General features: G+C 41.8%; 1 protein-coding gene across 2 annotated transcripts in view; it reads right to left on the bottom strand.

Moving 5' to 3' along the window:
* The window catches only part of LOC124395707 (WT1 interacting protein), a 44,279-nt gene extending 28,570 nt beyond the window's left edge, over positions 1-15,709 (bottom strand). Inside the window, exon 1 of one of the 2 annotated variants that reach the window (XM_046864465.1) lies at positions 14,844-15,709. In XM_046864465.1, the coding sequence (XP_046720421.1) occupies positions 14,844-15,708 (865 nt within the window). In that variant the 5' untranslated portion in view covers position 15,709. The remainder of the gene's footprint in view (positions 1-14,843) is intronic. The other variant, XM_046864464.1, reaches the window with a different exon arrangement.
* Between the last annotated feature and the right edge of the window lie 1,791 nt (positions 15,710-17,500).

The raw sequence follows: 17,500 nt of genomic DNA, 5'->3' as shown, positions 1-17,500 counted from the left end.
TTTGGGTCCGATAACACACACACACGAAAATATTTCTCCATAACAAGTCCGTCTAATGATGTTTAACGATGAAAGTATCCCAATTGTCTCTCTGCTCCCTGCATATGCATACTTAATCTATTTATCTCTGTAAAGCTCCCCTGGGGCAAAGTCCACTGTGAAAAGTGCTACACAAATAAAACTGAATTGATCAACAGTCAAACAGATTCTTGTCCCGTTTGTCTGATGCTTTTTGTACCCTATTGTTGTGCACTATATAACCAATAGGAAGCCATTTAAAAGTTGCCTCATGTCTTGGTTTGGACCAATAGTTGCTATGCTGGAGTTGACCTAATCTTTTACAACTTACACAGATATTGTTATATCAATTACTGATTACGGGTTACTGATCTGAAGCTCCGGTATCGCCAATCTGCCGGTCTTGGGGCCCCTGAGCAACACTATTAACCCTCAACACTCTGTGATCCAGGGGCGGTGTATCATGGCTGACCCCCAGCTTCCTAACCTTGCTGGGATATGCGAAGAAAGAATACGCTGTAATTTACATGTGACAAGTAAAAAGCCCTTTTCTTTTTCTTCACATTTTCGTAGGACTGTCTTAGCGACTGGAGTGTCCCATAACTGTGAATACATCAGTGTGAGAATCTGACAGACCTGCCTTCTCATTATGCCCCTTTTTAAGGCATTTACTGCACCGAATTCAGGCCCCATGCTGAGTTTTACACACTGTCGCATTACAAATTTCAAGCAGTGACCTGTCTCTACTTGTATATTGTCTCCGGTGTCATGCAGTGGATCCTGCCTGTCTGGCATTGTGCAAAATAATATGAATCTTTAGTGTTCCAGCTCAAGCAGATCAATGATTGATTTATTCATGTTAAATGATTCTAGAGTAAATTATTCCTCAAGCATTTGGATCTTCATGAACCAAACTTCTCAGCAGATGTCCGTACAGTTTATTAGAGTACGGTTAATATTGTTCCTCAAACAACTGCAGCAGCTCATTGACACCACACTAGGGTTTAAAGGACAGGTGGGTATGGCCTTTTTTCCCTGTTGCGGATGATAATTCACCAAACAGATTCATGCCTCAGGCTCTATCGGCTATTATTTTTCTTCGTGCCAATATTTTCTTTGCGAACTAATGAGTAATCACCACCGGAGCAACGCTCACGAGTGTAAGTGGGAACTGAAGGGGAAGGAATAAATGCACAAAGTTCCACAGCAGCACATAAGCACCGTACTATGCGTCCCAAATGCACAAAGATACCTCTCTACTGCTTCTTACGACTAATGAGGAAAATGTTTTATCTGAAATATTGTCTCTCCGTGGTTTCATAATCAGATTTCTGTCCAAACCTGGTGAGCTGTAATTCCACACGTTGAAACAACAATGCCGCATCTTTTACCTATATATCTCTAAATGCCATTTGAAATGATTCAATTGAGTAATCTATTAAATTGTCACGAATTTTAATAAATGACATAAAAGTGATAAATTATTATTATTAAATTTACATTTGTGTAAACTTTAAATGTTTGTGTGATTCAGATATATAATTTAATATTGAATTTTCTAAAGATATGTTCTTAACTATTCTACTTATTTCAGTATACTTTAGCAAATGTCTGAATTTAATAAACAGAAGATTATTTGTTTATTCGTTCATTTTATTTATTCATAAATGAATTCCTTCCTTCCATCCTTCATTCATTTACTCCCTCGATATGTAGAATTGTAAGGATTTACTCTTTGAAGAAAAATTCTTGAAACTGTACGCCAAAATGCCAAAGAATTCATATCGCTAGTCTGTTGTAAAAACGTTGGCGATGACAGGAAGTGGAAGTGATTTCGCACATGTGCAGAACAAAATCTGAGTTTTTCCACATTGGCAGTACAAATCATGTGACACTGCGCTCAAAGTGAGAGGCGAAGACTAAACAAAATGGCGGACCGCCATTTAATGTTTGTGAGGCAATTCGGATTTTAACTACGTACCGCAAGTAGAAAGGGTCGATTAGGTACACGTGTGCACGGCACTGAAAGTCCTGTACCGTAACGGTCCGTTCCGAATACATGTACCGTTAAACCTCTGCTATACTTTAAATGTGATATAAAAATATATTTGACCCATTACAGGAAGATGAGAAAGTCAAAATATTACTATTAACGATCCCCATCAACATCGCTTTGGCCCAATCGCAACACTTCTGGGTATTACTGAGTTCTGAAATTCTGGGTAACACCTAAATAAGATTGTTAATAAGTTATGAGCTTTGTAAAAAAATAAGTATATACTGTCTTTAGACATTAACAGAGTACAGTTATTCGAGGTGTATTTATAAAATAGGCAATTCAGAGTAAACGTAATAATGCTCATGCTAATCAGTGGGGCGTGAAGAGCAGCGGTCATCGTCCACTTTTAGTTAAAGAACAATCGCTTGGCATTATAGAAGAATGAATCAGCACAAGGCGCTGAGATGACTGCGGAGTTTTCACGCACGACATGGCCGGTCTCCACCAGGGGGGGTCGCATTCCACAGCGAGGGCAGGTTCAAAGCCCGGGGTCGCCCCGAGGTCAACGCGCCTCTGAGACACAGCGTCGCACTCGGGGAGGTCGACTCACACGCCACACACACACACACACACACACGTACATTCATACCTACTTACAAAGATACTCCCAACACACATGCAATACATGTTAATGAACAAATAAACAGGATGCCTATGAATCACGATTTTCCTTTAAAGCGTCGGTGTTCCAGCTCGAGCTGGTAAACGACTCCAGACCCAATTGATTCCTTCCTCAAGCGTCTGAAGCTCCATAAGCCAAACTCCTGGAATGAAACTCACACAGCTCATTAGAGCAGCGCTTCCTGTTACTGTTCCTCAAACATGAACAGCAGCAGCCCAACATGTTCTCCTCAGACACACACTGTAGTGATTTATTTTGCCCTTTTTAACTCGCTCGCATGCATGACAGCTGGTTTTCACAAAAAATAAATATTCAAACCATAGCAGAACATACTGCATCGCAAACCCTATGTATAAAAATATATATATGCGTATCATCACACACCTTATGTTCATGTTATGATCGTAATTGTGTGATGGGTTGTGTTTTATGCAAATCAAATCTGTACCTCTCCATGGACCATTTGGTACCACAAGAATAAAACATATACATTTTTAAAAAGAAATATGTGCCTAGGCCAATTTTTCAGCGTTTAACTAACGCCTAGAAAGATTCATCATGGAAAGATTTGCCAGTTCTCCTGAACCGTCCTAGCACAGCCTGCTTCACTTCGTCATCAAGGAACCACCAGGAACGGGATTGTCACTGATTGACGTATGGCCATCTTTAAAAAGTTTACACCGTTCATATGTCTTCCTGCGGTTGAGCTTTTCATCACCATACCAGCCCTGTACTCTCTTTCCTCCACTCCCTGCCCTTACAGAACTGAAAGTGATACCTGATCACACCTGCTGTGATGCTTTCTCACTTCATTCTCACACTTTCACGCTTCTTTTTCCAGACATTTCCAGACGATACTTTAAAGACCCAGGAGCAGTCCAGAGACACGATCCTTGATCCTCTTAAAATTGTTGGTCTGTGTTTAACATCAACAAAACCCAGGTGTAGGTCTGCATTAGGTGTAGAAGTTATCTGCACTCAGCAACGAATGTCGGTTTAACTTGCGACGTTACTTCCCGTTTCTATGGTAATTATACTGGGGAAAGTGTTGTTATGGTTATTGCTGCATAAAACTAGACCTTCAGAGGCCTGGAGCACTGCAATTAGCTCACCTCTGTGGTGTGACTGAGAACTTGCACTGAGAACACCATGAAAAAAGTTCATCTCTTTTCTAGCCAGAATGATTAAAAAAACATTTTTGCACACGAAAGCCTGAAGCCGTTCCTACACAATAACACGCCGTGCATCCACAAAGAGCTGATCATACTGATCAATACATGGGTATTGGTACCAACAGATTAATGTAAAGCCACTTTCCCTACACAAGTCCACAATCTTGCACTAGTGTTGAGGCACCAGTAAGTAGAATGTATTCTCGAAACATGGAGTACAATAGTTCGGAAAACTTGACATTTATTCATCCCTTAGTTTTTCTCCTGTTTTAGGGCTAAGGAAGTTGGGGGAATAATGTTTTTCTGTTTATTTATGTTTGTGTAAGTTAGTCAGCCATCACCTTGATTATTTTTGTTCTTTGCTATGCCATATGCTGATCCCTGAAGTGAACATCTAACACTAACTGATATGAGAATAAGACTACATCAATTAAAAACTACACAGATTCCTAACAAGGGCTCAGTGTTTTGGGTAAAGAGAGAGTTAATGCTCTATTAATCTCAGCCCTCATCTTGTAACAGTCCATTTATATTTTATTTAGTCCACTTTGAACCAACATACAAATGTGAGTTGACTCTGAGGAGAAATCTGATTTAATGCAAGGTTTTTTTTTTTTTTGTCATTTAGGCTGCTAATAACATTTAGGTCATATTCAAAGAGCCATTTAGACTGAATTCAAATGTCATTTATGCCATATTTAAAGAGTCATTTTCACTTATGGCACTTTGTAGATGCCCCTATAAAGAACAACTTACAATATCTAATTTATAGAACTGAGAAGTTGAGGGTTAATGGTTTTGCTCAAGGGACCAACATTGACAGCTTGGCAGTGCTTGGATTAAAACTTTTCATTCAGAAGTCCCAACATCTTAACCAACGCGAAACCACTTCCCAATTCAAACAAAGTCAAAGAATCGTTTAATGCAAAGCCAGAAAGTAATTTTAGCCATATTCAAATATTTATTTTGGCGATTTGTTCACGTAGCAGCAGAGAGAACGTGCTTATGAAACAGTTTAGCGAGAAGAAATCAACCTACATATCAAATACAGTATTGGTCACAAATTACTTTCTAAATAATAAAAGTTTACTGATAATTATATTTAAATTAATCAGTTTTCACTGATGAAAATATGTTAATAAAGTTGCATCACGATACAAATGGCAACTTTTTAAATCGACGCATCACATCATTAAAGGACAATAAAATTATTTCTATCTATCTATCTATCTATCTATCTATCTATCTATCTATCTATCTATCTATCTATCATTTTTTCTTTTGGCAAACTGCCAGGAAATTCCTTTCCATTTCAATAACAGTCACGAGTCCAGACCATACACTTCCAGCAGTAAGCTGACCCAGACCTGTCTGAATGGCTAGACAACTTCCTACCATACATCAACTCCTTCTCCTTGTATTCGCCCTGATCAGTGCAGCTTCACCTGGTACACACTGGTACACACTTCCTCTTTAAGACACTGGCGTTTCTGATGAGGAACAGCTGGAGAAACGCCACGGTGTGCATTGTTCTCCGCATGAGCAAAACTCGCACCACTTCCTGCTGCACCGCTATTCATTCCAGTGTCTAACTGTGAAACAGGATCCTGCTGTGCTAATAATATATTAGCCGGAGGGTACAAGTTATTGTAAATGAAACGTAAAAACAATCTGAGCGATCAAAGCTACATTACTGTAAGTGCTCTGAATTAGGGCTGGGCGATACGGGAAAAACGTCTCATCACGATCCTTTTCTACGATACATGCAATATAACATGGTGTATAGTTTAGGTTATAAACAGAGATATTGCATTGAATTTGTATAAAACGTGTAAAAATATAATTGTAATAAAATTAACATTAGTTAATGTGTCAAAAAAATGGGTCAAAAATGTATCACATAAAAACACAACTGTATCGTAGAAAACTTGAATGTTGGTTTTAGCCCTCCTGTGTTAAAAAATTCACCTAGAATAAACCATTATAATGCCGAAGCGTGTACACTGTACAAACAAGAGTATCGGGACACCTGACTTTTCCAGCGATTTATAGTCCTTCTCTACAACCACAAAGTTGGAGGCTCTCAATTGAAGCACACATAGCATTTAATTTTCCCTTCACGTAAAATAGAAAACCCAAAACCTGTCCCAGAATGGCAATGCCTCTGTGCACAAAGAAAGCTCCATGAAGATATTCTTTACATGGGTTGGAGATCTTAAGTGGCCTGCTATAGAGCTCAGACCTCATCCCGACTCAACACATTTGCAATGAATGTGAACGCTGACTGCACTCCATTCCTCCTCACATCACCGACATCAGTACCTGCCTTTACTAACACCCTTAATGGCTGAACGAGCACAAATCTTCACAAGCACACTCCAAAATCTAATGGAACATCTTCCCAGAACAGTGGCAGCAAATGAGGACTAAATGTGGAATGTTTGAATTTTCCTCGTATTTTTCCTGTGTTTGTTCTGACGACTGTTTAGCTGAGAAAGAATAAAATCTTGAGATTTTCGGTGTTTTTCATATCTCTATTGCACAAGCTCAAAAATCGTCAAATCTATGGTTAAAAAGTATATTAGCACCTCTGCAAGTCGCTCTGAATAAGAACATCTGCAGCAATATATTGATGCCCCTGATGCATTTTTTATGTTTTTAACCATAAAAATTCATCAGTGAATTGCCCTGCACAGCCGATGTCAAATCTGATATCTATCCAGCATTCCTGGCCATAATCATAATGCCCCACAATGCATTGCAGAAGCTGGAAAACTCTGCCCAAAGTCCTGAATCCAACAGTACAAACAGAGTCAGATTCTGGATCTCTAAATAACATCTACACTGAAACAGACTGCTGTATTTATACAGAGCCCAACGTGAAGAAACATCAAGGCAGATGACTGTCGTTCCCATGACGATAATAGCGCAAGCGTGCACATCCTGCAACCGTCTTTTCAAACGAGCTTGGAAACAAATAAGCAAGTTTTTTGTTACTCTATCCTTCAGGCAAGAAAGTACCACCTGGCTTTATTTACCCACAAGAGAGCTCCCGGGGCTACGTGTGGGTGTAGCGCTGCTGACACAGCCCAACGCAGACACAGCAATGCCCCTGTGTGTGTGTGTGTGTGTGTGTGTGTGTGTGTGTGTGTGTGTGTGTGTGTGTGTTCATTATCATTCTAAGCAGACAATCAGACTTTACCCCCACCGGTTGCGTCTGGATGCCGAGCCGGAGTCACGTGCCAAAAGTCTGGGGTCGCCCCCCCTGAACAGGTAGCAAGATGCATGAAAAGAGAGAAAGTATAGAATAAGACGGACGTGTATAGAGGAAAGAAAGATAGAAAAAAACACTGGGGGAGATAACAAAAAAAAAGAGAGAAGGAGTGAGATTGCAAGAATGTGAAAGTGAGTCAGGGGAAAGAGAGATTGGAAAGCATCAGAAAGAAGAGAGATAGAGAAAGAAGAGAGAGAGAGAGAGAGAGAGAGAGAGAGAGAGAGAGAGAGAGAGAGAGAGAGGAATGCAGATACACAAAAAGAATTACGGAGTGATGGAGGGTGTAGGGGGATTATTCTACCGTGAGCCACGGAGCCAAACACCCTGCATGACTATCAATTTTTCGGGACAAGGTTGTCACGGTAACCAAGAAGTTTTTTCTTTTACAAAGGGAAGAGAATTTGTGTGCATGGTCACTTGGCTAACACACACACACACACACACACACACACACACACACAAACAGACACACCTTTCCCTTCCATGATTTACCAGTAACCCTAGAGAAGAGCACTCTTTTTTTAAAGTTTTCAATATAGTCGAGTTTTTATAATCCTGCGCTGAAATAAAACACACACACAAAAAATGAAAATCAATGAGCCATTGCAACAGAAAGTTGGTCAAAAACAGTGTATTCACTCTTCTCTTGCACTGTGTTTCTAGTTTGCACACAATAACCAGAGGCAAAGAAGAAAATGCAGGCAACTTTTCTAGTTGAAACTCAGAAGAAAATACTATTGAAAGATGTTAAGAGAAGACTTGCACTCTAAGGCCTGGTTTACACTCGAGTGTGTGTGTGTGTGTGTGTATATGGATGCTGCACCAACACCGGCAGCGCTGCTCATGTCACTCACTTTCAGGAGAAACACCTCTCCCAATTTTCCACATCAACCAGTAAAGTATATTCTGGGACATGCATTTGTCTCAGTTTGTAATGTTGAACAGATTGACGAGATGTCAGTGTCTCTTAAAACCCGTCAGCCATCAGGGTGCCATTACATTTACAAGCATTTGCTAATCAGATCGTACTAGTAATAAAATCTGGCTGCTGTCTGCCCTAGAATTTGCTAATCTAATCTAACCTACAACAGACACGTTGGTAGGTTTCAAAGCAAATCCACTTCAAATTCAAGAGAAATATTTCTTCTGCCAGTCACAATCAGTCAATCGCACTTTTCTAGGAGCTCTTGTATGTAAAAGAGGGCAAAGCAGCACTTGTTGATGCAGTAGAATTGAAAAAAATGTCCTTTCTCCGCCTGGGTTTCGGAGGAAGCACATGCTCGCCTTCACCCTCCTGGTTGGTAAATTTATAAATTGGTTGAGAATTTACCCCCCCCCCCCAAAATGGGGATAAAGTGGTGGATTGTGGATTGTTGTGTGTAGGAGGATGAAGCTGCCAATTTGTCTGCACTTTTATGAAATACATCAGAAACATGGTTAAAAATCAACACAACAGAGCTAAGATCCTTCCACCTGAAAAAGTAGTCCCTGAATTATTCATGGTTTGGTGTTTAATGGGCAAAATTAATCATAAAATATGAGTTCATCTTAACAGTAAAAAAAAGGATTTTTGCCAGAATTGTTAACAACTCGACTTTTAACAGAGCTTTAAAGTTTTTTAAAGTTTCGAAGGAACTCGTTTGTAGAAACGTGGAAAAGTGACAAGATTTCTGCAATAATGACCAGATTTAAAATAAATTTTTAAAAGCCGCAGCATCCCTTTTGGAGAACAAAGGAACAGTATAAAGGGTTTAGTCATATATATAATGTACCGATAAAGAAGACATCTTACATAACGACTCTGTATGAACTCATGAGCAGCAGCATCGCTGGATCAGCCGAGAACAGTGAGCCTTTATTGAGCCTTTTACTACCCTGAGTGTATGTGTGTAAGTAAATAAGTACATAATTACGTAATTGACAATAAAAAACGTGTTTGTGTCATAGATTTACCCACAAAATTCCGATTTGAAAGCTTCCCGTAAAAAAGTTTTTTGAGAACACATACACACACGTTTTACTGACACTGTAATACACACAAATGGGAACACACATGGGAACACACACATACACCCACTCGCTTGACTCTGGAAAACACACAGGAGCGCACACCCACGCTCATCTGACCCTGGAACACACGTGTAAACAGTGCATACCAAGCGGTACACGACGTTACACCTTCAAAAGCGCAGAGCGAGATCCTGTCCATCTCTGCTTTGATTGGTCGACGGCCAGACTGCTGTGACCTGCCTGGAGCGGGCATAACCAATCAGCAGTCAGCAGGGTGCATGTGCAAAAGAGCCAGGTTGTTTAGTGAATGCTTGAGTTTGTCGCTGCTAGTGGCCATGAACACACACACACACACACACTGTCAAATACGCATGCTGGAGATAAGAGACAAAGCCAACGCATGCTGTTACCGGGCAAACAGTGATGCAAGGAGCAAACCTCACACACACACACACACACACACACACACACACACACACACAAACAGACACACCTTTCCTTCCATGATTTACCAGTAACCCTAGAGAAGAGCACTCTTTTTTTTAAGTTTTCAATATAGTTGAGTTTTTATAATCCTGCGCTGAAATAAAACACACACACAAAAAATGAAAATCAATGAGCCATTGCAACAGAAAGTTGGTCAAAAACAGTGTATTCACTCTTCTCTTGCACTGTGTTTCTAGTTTGCACACAATAACCAGAGGCAAAGAAGAAAATGCAGGCAACTTTTCTAGTTGAAACTCAGAAGAAAATACTATTGAAAGATGTTAAGAGAAGACTTGCACTCTAAGGCCTGGTTTACACTCGAGTGTGTGTGTGTGTGTGTGTATATGGATGCTGCACCAACACCGGCAGCGCTGCTCATGTCACTCACTTTCAGGAGAAACACCTCTCTCAGTTTTCCACATCAACCAGTAAAGTATATTCTGGGACATGCATTTGTCTCAGTTTGTAATGTTGAACAGATTGACGAGATGTCAGTGTCTCTTAAAACCGTCAGCCATCAGGGTGCCATTACATTTACAAGCATTTGCTAATCAGATCGTACTAGTAATAAAATCTGGCTGCTGTCTGCCCTAGAATTTGCTAATCTAATCTAACCTACAACAGACACGTTGGTAGGTTTCAAAGCAAATCCACTTCAAATTCAAGAGAAATATTTCTTCTGCCAGTCACAATCAGTCAATCGCACTTTTCTAGGAGCTCTTGTATGTAAAAGAGGGCAAAGCAGCACTTGTTGATGCAGTAGAATTGAAAAAAATGTCCTTTCTCCGCCTGGGTTTCGGAGGAAGCACATGCTCGCCTTCACCCTCCTGGTTGGTAAATTTATAAATTGGTTGAGAATTTACCCCCCAAAATGGGGATAAAGTGGTGGATTGTGGATTGTTGTGTGTAGGAGGATGAAGCTGCCAATTTGTCTGCACTTTTATGAAATACATCAGAAACATGGTTAAAAATCAACACAACAGAGCTAAGATCCTTCCACCTGAAAAGTAGTCCCTGAATTATTCATGGTTTGGTGTTTAATGGGCAAAATTAATCATAAAATATGAGTTCATCTTAACAGTAAAAAAAAGGATTTTTGCCAGAATTGTTAACAACTCGACTTTTAACAGAGCTTTAAAGTTTTTAAAGTTTCAAGGAACTCGTTTGTAAAACGTGGAAAAGTGACAAGATTTCTGCAATAATGACCAGATTTAAAATAAATTTTTAAAAGCAGCATCCCTTTTGGAGAACAAAGGAACAGTATAAAGGGTTTAGTCATATATATAATGTACCGATAAAGAAGACATCTTACATAACGACTCTGTATGAACTCATGAGCAGCAGCATCGCTGGATCAGCCGAGAACAGTGAGCCTTTATTGAGCCTTTTACTACCCTGAGTGTATGTGTGTAAGTAAATAAGTACATAATTACGTAATTGACAATAAAAACGTGTTTGTGTCATAGATTTACCCACAAAATTCGATTTGAAAGCTTCCGTAAAAAGTTTTTGAGAACACATACACACGTTTTACTGACACTGTAATACACACAAATGGGAACACACATGGGAACACACACATACACCCACTCGCTTGACTCTGGAAAACACACAGGAGCGCACACCCACGCTCATCTGACCCTGGAACACACGTGTAAACAGTGCATACCAAGCGGTACACGACGTTACACCTTCAAAAGCGCAGAGCGAGATCCTGTCCATCTCTGCTTTGATTGGTCGACGGCCAGACTGCTGTGACCTGCCTGGAGCGGGCATAACCAATCAGCAGTCAGCAGGGTGCATGTGCAAAAGAGCCAGGTTGTTTAGTGAATGCTTGAGTTTGTCGCTGCTAGTGGCCATGAACACACACACACACACACTGTCAAATACGCATGCTGGAGATAAGAGACAAAGCCAACGCATGCTGTTACCGGGCAAACAGTGATGCAAGGAGCAAACCTCACACACACACACACACACACACACACACACACACACACACACACAATGAAGACAAATCGAAAGCCTCCAGTTTAGTGGGTACTAAAAGTTCAACAAGTCCTAAACTGTGCTTTAACAGGAAGTGACAGTTCAGCCAAATTTGACCATATTTTCCCCCCGAACGTAATCGATTTCCTGTTTTAATCAGATTCGTTTCAGGCCGTTTGCTTTGCTTTCGCACTACAGCCATAATGCTAATGTAAATAATTGCTGGATCAGGTTCAGTACAGTGTAGACTGATATAATCACACCAACTGTAACCGAGTTGTTCGGACTTGCTTATGCGGTTTCTGACACTGTATAAAGTCTCTGCTCAGACTAGCAAGCACCAGTCAAAGATCTCCTCTGAACTCCAACACATGCGTGAACGGGACATTCGATTTGCCTCGAACTTCGTCTGTACCCAGTCATATGAATCATGTTGCCTCAGTTCCTGAGGATCCATTTGCTGTTTGACGTTTAAATTTGGAAGAACAACATATTAATATCATAATTTGATGTTTTCCGTTCATATACAACCATCATTATATAAAAACATTACAAAGAATAATAAAGCAGAAGTAGCTGAGATCACTGGTGCCTGTGGTGAGTGTTGAAAGCTAGTACAGTTTGTTAGCTAGTTTGTTTTGCTAATATGGAAATGGATGCTAGTACAAAACGCTAACCACACACTCATAACTGCAGTGTTCAACTAGTCAGCTTTATACGTTTTTTAATAGGGTTATAAGCGACTTACAATTATAACATTCGTACAACGGAGCAGCTATGAAGTTAAGGGCCTTGTTTAGGGGCCCAACTGGGATTTAAACTCACGACCTTGGATTTCAAAATCCAATGCTTTAATCACAAAGATATCACCTCCTATTAGCTTATATAGTTCACTATAAGTTCATTAAGTTTTTCATCAGAACAAAACAAAAATCCTACAACAAACAAGCTAGCTCACCGAAAAAAGTGATATCGATAACAATGGAGCCAGAAGCGAGAAGTTAGCTAAAACATGGTGCTAGTCCAAATCTAAAAACATCTGGAGCCATTGTTAAGGCGGACTATATTCCTTCTGTCATCAGTTTGTCTCACAATCTACGAGAAAATTGAAATGAGGTGCAACATATGATGTCGGTTAATTCAGAATATAAACACAGACATCCGCGAATATGTTTACGTTTAAACCGTGTTACTGATCTTGTAAGCAACCAACAGCAATATGAGAAAAGACGGATTGAAGAAAAGCAAATTTTACCACAAGAAGCTCCAGTCATTGTCCATAAGCACTTCATAAAGTATTAATAGCGACTACCGTATTTTCCGGACTATAAGCCGCCATTTTTTTTCCCCACGTTTTGAACCTCGCGGCTTAAACAATGAAGCGGCTTATTTATGGATTTTTCCTGTGTTTTTCCCACTTTCACAAGCTTCAAGCCAAAAAACTGAGCCCGATAACATCAGACCAATGAAATTTCCGAACGGGTTCAGGTGAACCAATGAAACTCTTTATATTAAATCAGATGCGCTCCCACTGAATCGGGCCGCACCACATCATAAATATGGATGATGTTCCTCTGACGTTTAACCTGCTGCTCACTCGGACTGTCTACAGGAAATGCGAATCATTCGTCACGCTGAAAACAACCGGGCATGAAAACACACTTCACCTGTGTTCTGAGCTGCACGGCATCGGGAGAAAAGATTCACCGATGGTGATTTTTAAACGCACGACGATGCCAAAAAAAAAAACTCCCGAGAGAAATTGTTGTGAAAGGAAGGAGGAAGACAGTAAACAATGACTTTCTTGGTAGGCTACTGTTTAGATACAAGCCGTGTAACAGACACTGTCTTTCATTAAAGCCAGTGTAAAGTTCATTAGTTTCAGTGTAGACACCTGCAGCTTATAGACAAGTGCGGCGTATTTATGTTCAAAATAAAAATCTGTCAAATTCAGTGGGTGCGGCTTATATTTGGGTGTGCTTAATAGTCCGGAAATTATGGTACTTAGGACCAATCTGCCACTCATTTTGATCCGACCTCAGATTTCATGGCTTTCTAATGATTCAGATTCGAACAAGTGCCTTTTACTTCCTGTGTCCTTTCACCTTCAACCAATCAGCTTTTCTGGTTATAGGAATTTAAGGAATTTAATAAAAAATCTGACCGAAATCAGTAACAGTAAATGAGCAAAAAACTAAACACACCCAACATGCCCAGGCCGACATTTGAGATGAGGAAAGGGAACATTTCTTGTTTTTATGATGACCTTTTTTTTTAACGTCTCATTCAGTCTCTCAAAACAAAACAAAAACAAACAAACAATGACGCAAGTAATGACACTCATCAGTATCAGCAGTGAGTAAAGTAAGTGGTGGTGGATTGATGTCTGAGAAAATCCCATGATTCACAGGGCAGACCAGACTCTCCTGTTCACAGATGAAACGATTAAATAATAGACATTACCTGTGCACCTCGCTCGGCTCGGTTTCCCAGGCTGAGATTAAGCCCGGCCTCGTACAATGCGGAGTCACCACACACAATGAACCTCAGTCACAAACCCATGTGGGAAACGACCCCACCTGCTTTTAAGACACTTCTACACACCACACATGACTCACACACACCCTTTAAGATGCACAACGCGAGGCTTTGTTTCAGCACCCAGACTATAAACAGTAATGCAGTTCAACTCGCTTAGAAATACACAACACACAAAACCTAACAATCGAGACAAATCTACCAAAAACACCTCGGTGTTGTGTAGCGCACAACAATCGCACAACTTTCTCACAAGGGTTCAGCGCAGAAAGATACACTTTTAGAAAAAAAAAAGCAGGATACCTTTTGTGTACCTGGAAAGGTGTACTTAGGGTACTCATGTAATCAAGCATTTTACAAAAGATGAAAAAAAAAAGGTACTTAGACTCAGTCTTCAAGAAAACAATCCAGTGAAGTTAAAAATAAATAAATAATAACCTCAAATGTTACACTGCAACTCAAGTATTAACAATGCAATCTTTGCTCTGACCTCCATAGAAGCAGGTACCATATCAACAAGTTAGAAGTGACACCTTCTTTGTTGGAGAAGAGCTCCTGCATTCTGTGTGTTACAAAACAAATCCCCAGAAATGCTCCACGTGCATGAGTTTTTCAGCTTTTTGCTTCAACATCATTATGAAATGTTGCAATGATAATAACGGGGTCCTACTTTACCGAAATATTCCTTCTTCATGTGTATTTCCAGCTCCTTCTCCAGCTCCAGCGTGAGGGCCTCGAGCCGTCTCTCCGCCTGGCTCGCGCCGTTCTCTCGCGCAGGGGTCACCTGGTAGGGCAGCTTCAGTCTTGGAGCCTGGGCGCGAGATCTGGCCGCGGCGCCGTGGTGCATCTCTTCGGTCACCGTGAACGGATGGAGGTGCGCGCGGTGGAGCACGCTGGCCTCGCCGGTGTCCTGCAGGAGTGCGTCTTCGAGCAGAGAGGCGCGGGGCGACGAGGCAGCCAGGAGCTCCGTGCACGCACCCATGGATCCCCGAGAGCTCCGCGAGCTCCTGGAGCTGTGGCTCGAGATGCTGGACCTGGGGCTGAGGGTAAGTCCGGCGCTGCTCGGTCCGCAGATGCTGGAGCGCGGGCTCGCGTGCCGCTGGTCGTATCCCATGCTGACGCCGCTGGTGCGGTTGCTGCTCGGGCGGCTCGCGCACTCGTAGCCGACGACGCAGCCGGGGCTCGAGGGCTTGCTGGCGTCGCTGGAGGTGCTCGCGTAGCTCGAGCGCGGGCTGAGCGCGCCGCTGCCGTCGCTGCAGTGCGCGAGGCTCGAGCGCGGGCTCGCGTGCGCGCACGACCTCCGGTGCCGCTCGCCGACGCCGCCGTAGCACGGCAGAGCGACCTCGGACCTCGCGCCGCAGTACGCGTCGTCCGCGTAAAAGGCGTCCCGGTGCGCGCGCCTGCCCTTGTGCTCGGCCGGCCCGAAGTCCACGTCCGGGTCGAGCTCCACTCTCACGTCTCGGTAGGTCTCGCACAGCGACAGGTTCTCCATCAGCTCACTCGCCCTGCGTGCCGGATCCTCCTCGTAGTAGCGGTCCATCGGTGCTCCTGGTGCGCGTGCAAGGGCGAGAAGAAGCTCGTGCATTTCACTGTGGAACGGCACCGGAACGCTCGCTCGCTCGGCTCATCGTCTTCCTCAGGTTTCCTCCCTCCTGGTGCATAATTTTTTTTCTTTTCTTAAGAATCAACAACGAGGCTTTGAAACAAAGTTTCCGCACGCGGTGAAGTTGAAGGGTTTCTTTTTTTTTGCAGTCAATGGCGGAGGAATTTCTCTCTCTCTCTCTCTCTCTCTCTCTCTCTCTCTCTCCAAAACAAAACGTCGTCTTTCTTTTCTTTTTTTTTACCCCCCGAAACGAATCGCAGTTCAATATCTCGCGCGAAAAGTTTTGCCTCAATAGGAAAAAAGGAAGGAGAAGAAGAAATTTAGAGAGCAAGAAACTGGATTTTTATTAAAAAAAAGAAAAAAAAAAGAAAACAAGGGCGAGGAAAGACACGGGGGGGAAATAAAGAGGAAGAGAAACCGAAGCAGCGCGCGGGACTCGTTTGTGCTCGGCAGGAATGCGGGTGAGGAGGGGAGGCGCGCGAGGCCGGGCAGAGGGGTGAAGCTCCGCCGCTCAGGAATGTGCTTTAATGCGCGCGCGGAACAATGACGGAGAGCGAGCTCAGCAAAGGGCGCGCGGGGAGGAGGGGGATATAAGGGGTGGGGGTTTGTTAAAAGAAGTGTGTGTGTGTGTGTGTGTGTGTGTGTGTGTGTGTGTGTGTGTGTGGAAGAGGGTGTCAGGCTTTTATAATAATAATAATTATTATTATATAATGATAGATAGATAGACAGATAGATAGATAGATAGATAGATAGATAGATAGATAGATAGATAGACAGACAGACAGACAGACAGACAGACAGACAGACAGATAGATAGATAGATAGATAGATAGATAGATAGATAGATAGATAGATGGATGGATGGATAGATCTAGACAGAGAGATAGATAGATAGATAGATAGATAGATAGATAGATAGATAGATAGATAGATAGATAGATAGATAGATAGATAGATGCAAATTATCCAAAATTCAGCTGCACGACTTGTGTTCAATCTGCCCAAGTTCTCCCACACCACCCCACTGCTGCACTCCCTTCACTGGCTTCCAGTAGCTGCACGTATCAGATTCAAAACACTGATGATGCCTACAAGGCCAAAAATGGACCAGCACCATCTTACCTCAGTGACCTCATCACATCTCGCACTGCACCACGCTGTCTGAGATCCTCCAGCACTGCTCGATTGGTACCACCTTCTCTCAGAATGAGAGGTAAGTACAATTCAAGGCTCTTCTCTGTTCTGGCACCGATGTGGTGGAATGAACTTCCCCTAGATGTCCGTACAGCAGAGTCTCTGATTATCTTTAAGCGACGACTGAAGACCTTCCTCTTCCTAAAATACCTACATTAGCACTTTCCAAGTTTGTAGAATTCGAGTTATAGTTATATTGAGTTTGTAATCTTGTGTACCAGTGTAGATTTATTCATTACTAGAGATTTAAAGCACGTTTGTATGTCGCTCTGGATAAGGCGTCTGCTAAATGCTGCAAATGTAAATGTAAATGTAGATAGATAGATAGATAGATAGATAGATAGATAGATAGATAGATAGATAGATAGATAGATAGATAGATAGATAGATAGACAGACAGACAGACAGATAGATTGATAGATTTAAAGATAGATAGATAGATAGATAGATAGATAGATAGATAGATAGATAGATAGATAGATAGATAGATAGAAAGACACAGACAGACAGACAGACAGACAGACAGACAGACAGA

Source organism: Silurus meridionalis, chromosome 13 (genome assembly GCF_014805685.1).
Source record: "Silurus meridionalis isolate SWU-2019-XX chromosome 13, ASM1480568v1, whole genome shotgun sequence".
NCBI classification, from domain to species: Eukaryota; Metazoa; Chordata; class Actinopteri; order Siluriformes; family Siluridae; genus Silurus; species Silurus meridionalis.
Note: the sequence above shows the minus strand (reverse complement) of the source record. Positions and strands in the feature narration are given on the sequence as shown.